General features: G+C 36.6%; 1 protein-coding gene across 1 annotated transcript in view; it reads left to right on the forward strand.

The window, feature by feature from the left end:
- The window catches only part of HDX (highly divergent homeobox), a gene marked incomplete at its 3' end in the record, with an annotated part of 248049 nt that overhangs the window by 50134 nt on the left and 194097 nt on the right, over nucleotides 1–3818 (forward strand). The window contains exon 3 of the mRNA XM_007958705.1: nucleotides 1541–1594. Coding sequence (XP_007956896.1) covers nucleotides 1541–1594 — 54 coding nt within the window. The remainder of the gene's footprint in view (nucleotides 1–1540; nucleotides 1595–3818) is intronic.

Consider the following 3818-nt stretch of genomic DNA (forward strand, 5'->3'; position numbering starts at 1 on the left):
CTTCTGTGTCTGTGTTAATTGGTTTCCCTTTTCTTTGTTGAAGAGGGTCTGTGCAATCCTTCTGCCTAGTCCGCCATCTTGCCCCACCTCCTCATATGAAGTTTTAATAATTGAGGATACTACTTTACTATTTGGGGCAATCTACATCCGTAGGGATACTGCCTCAGTAACCCAAGGAGGGATCACTATGAGTCAGATGTGACTCGACAGTACATAACAACCACAACTTTACTATTTACAGTTCAATCATTACTTCTTGTCAATTGGCATAATACTAATTCATCAACCATCACTAAACATAATTTACCAAAAGCAATAAATGTCTGATTGATTGCCACATTTTTACCACCAACAGAAGCTAATTTCAGTTCTTAAGGAGATGGCAAGAAGAGAGTTTAGAATACTTTCCAATCTTAGTATACCCCAGGTAAAATTATGATTAAGCCAGGCTAACCTGAGTCACAGCTGGAATATGACCTCAGGACTACCTTGGTCTCTGTAAACACTTCCCAAAATCCAACTGGAATAGCACATATTTCTACTAAAAAGGGACTATCATACTACTGATTGTGGGTTTTTAGAAGCATTATTTTAATATTAGGTATGAGTGGATACGTATATGAGAGAGTACTGAAAAAATAAATATATCTTCTGCTACGAAAATATCCCTCTTCATTTGGGAAATTATTAGAAATTATCTGCTCAAATCTGTGCATTCTGTGCAAAAAATATCTACTGAAGATTGCAACATTTGAAAAATTAATTACCAACATTGAACACTGCGATGGGACTCAAATTAACAGATCTTACTGGAGATCTATTCTTATCTAAAGAAGTTTTATAATGATGATAATGCTGAAAGGGCTATATTTTCTCCCTTTGTCACTCAGCTATCATTATGCAAATGAATATTCCTTTAAATCAATGTGCCTTTTTAAATATACAATTAAACATTTCCTAAGAAAGGATTCAGAGCATAGTCAATAGACACCTGATTAGGCCACAGTTTGGAGAAACAAAATATTTCAATCAGTTGCACTCTATATCTAAAATTTTTATTAGGATATACCTAGAGAAATCATTCTATTACTGCTGATTTTATGAAGTACAAGGAAGTAATATATTTAAATACTTTGTAGCTTACACCTTTCATTAGGTAATTCTCTTTTGCCTTCTGATAATGCTTTATCTAGAAAGACACAGTTACTATTCTATAGTTCTTGCAGCTCTCATTACACAGGGCACTGCATTTTTATTACAATAAATTCATTGTATGTAGATACCCAAGCTATGTGTCTAGGCCCCACCAATACTGTAGAAACTTTGGATTTCCAGGGGAACCATGTACTTGTAAAATTTTCCTTCAAAGTAAGGCCCTCTAAACCCATTGGCTTCAATAAAGAATCAACTATGTCTACGTGGGGGATATGCTCTGAAAGGAGAACTATCTTGACATCTTATATGAACTCTTTAGTGTTGATCAACACTCCAAGTAGTATAAATGCATATCTTACTGAGCTTCCATTTGTTGTTTCCACAGATTTCAGGAAACCTTACTGTGCCTTGGATTACAGGGTGTTCTAGAAAAAGAGCAGTAAGTAATCTTTCATTTAAAGCAGAAATGGGTTTTCCCTGTGTTGTTACTAGGAATACCATTGAGAAAACTGTTATTATTTTTGTAAAGTTGGTAAAACAGAACCTTATTGAGACTGAATTATCTTGGACATATTTTGATGTCATAATATTTACAAAATAAAGGTAACTTTAAATAAGATATATCAGTCACCACATTATATAATCCTAGAGCAAATTTCTGCATTTTAGAAAGCATTTGAAGATAATTCATAAAATATAATTCTAATTTCTCTACAGCTGATTATCTACAGTATTAAATAATTTTATTTATAATTGAATCATGATTTGTACAAAAATCTCAATCACTATTAAATAATTTACCTTACAATTTCTTGTAGTGCATTTCAGTGTGATAAGGAACTGATGTTTTGACCATCTTCTTTTATTCTACTGGCTTTCAGCTACAGCTGGTATGATTTATATGTTTAAATTACAGAACTTCATTACAATTATTTTTCTCAAAGGATCTCATTCAGCTCGCCCGTGAATCTACATTTTCACAAGGACCCTAGGAGACTTTGGTGTAGTTGGTTCATAGACAGTAAATTATTAAATAATTTTAAGCATGAAAGAGACCTGAATAGAGTTTTAGAAAGATAACTCAAGTTACTAGTATGGTTGATAGGTTTGAGGATAAGTAAACAGAAGGCTAAGTCTACTTGAAAAAATGGCTTAGACTACTCTTTTCCTTGTCTTCCCTGCAAAGTACAACTATAAACTCTGGAAATAATGGAAAAGGCCTCCAAAGAAGGACACTGAAACGTGGAAAGAAAACTGGTTAGGAATTCCAGACCTAAAGGAACAACACAGAGGCATGATCTTATAATTTCTCACCTAAGAGAAGAAGGTGGCCTAGGCCTAGCATCTCCTGATCCAGAACCTAACAACAGAAGGTAATTTGGGTAGGCTCATTCCTCCCCTAGATGGAATTGGGGTCCCACCAACATCAACTGAGCCTCCAACTTTGGCCAAGGAGATCAATTGTGAGCCCCACTGACAATACGCAGTTAGGGAAAATGCTTCCATTCTCTTGTTGTTGTTGTTAGGTGCCATAGAGTCTTCTCTGACTCATAGCAACCCTTTGCACAGCAGAATGAAGCATTGCCCGGTCCCACGCCAGCTCCACAATCCTTGCTATACTTGAGCCCATTGCCACAGCCACTGTGTCAATCCATTTTGTTGAGGGCTTTCCCCTCTTTTGTTGACACTCCACCTTACCAAGCCTGACATCCTTCTCCAGGGAATGGTCCCTACTGACAACATGACCAAAGTAAGTGAAACAAAGTCTGGCCATTCCAAGAAGCATTCCTGCTGCACTTCTTCCAGGACAGATTCATTCCCTGCTGGTCCTGAAATCTCCTCTCCACCTAGAGACACTGGGAAACCAAGCAGCAATGGCAAGAGGAAACCACTAAAAGAAGCAATCTGGCCTGGGAAGCCTTTTTGTCCCTGTGGGCCGAGAATTCTTTCCCCTACCTAAAGAAATCAGGCAACTGGGAAGCACTGGCAAGAGAGATCAAGCTATAACACTCACTCAACCTGGGAAGCCCTCTTCATCCTTTCAGGCTAAAACATCCTCTCTTGCCACATGGAAATTAAACAATATACTTATAAATAATTCATGGGTCAAGGAGGAAGTCTCAAAAAGAAATGAAAAATACATATAACTGAATGAAAATAAAATACAACATATCAAAACATGTGGGCTGGAGCTAAAACGGTGCTGAGAGGGAATTATACAGCACCAAATGCTTACATTGGAAAAGATGTAAGGTTACAACTCAATAATCTAAGTTTCTATTACAAGAAACTAGCGAATAAGAGCAAAATAAACCCAAAGTGAGCAAAGGGAAAGAAATTATAAGAGCAGAAACTAATGAGATTTAAAATAGAAAAAAAAAAAAAACACAGAAAAACAATGAAACAGAAAGTTGATTCTTCAAAAAAATTAATAAAGGTGATAAACCTCTTGAAAGGCCAAATAAATAAACTAAAGCTAAGAACATAATTAAAGAGCTCTGGTGGCATAGTGGATAAGGAATTTGGCTTCTAACTAGGTCAGTGGTTCACACCCACCAGCTGCTCTGCAGAAGGAAGAAGGGGCAATCTAATTCCATAAAGATTTACAGCCTCAGAAGCACAATGGGAGTTGATATGAGTTGGAAACAACTGGATGGAGGGAC

The sequence above is a fragment of the Orycteropus afer genome, unplaced genomic scaffold, assembly GCF_000298275.1.
Source record: "Orycteropus afer afer isolate SDZICR_OR568_19922 unplaced genomic scaffold, OryAfe1.0 scaffold01086, whole genome shotgun sequence".
NCBI lineage: Eukaryota > Metazoa > Chordata > Mammalia > Tubulidentata > Orycteropodidae > Orycteropus > Orycteropus afer.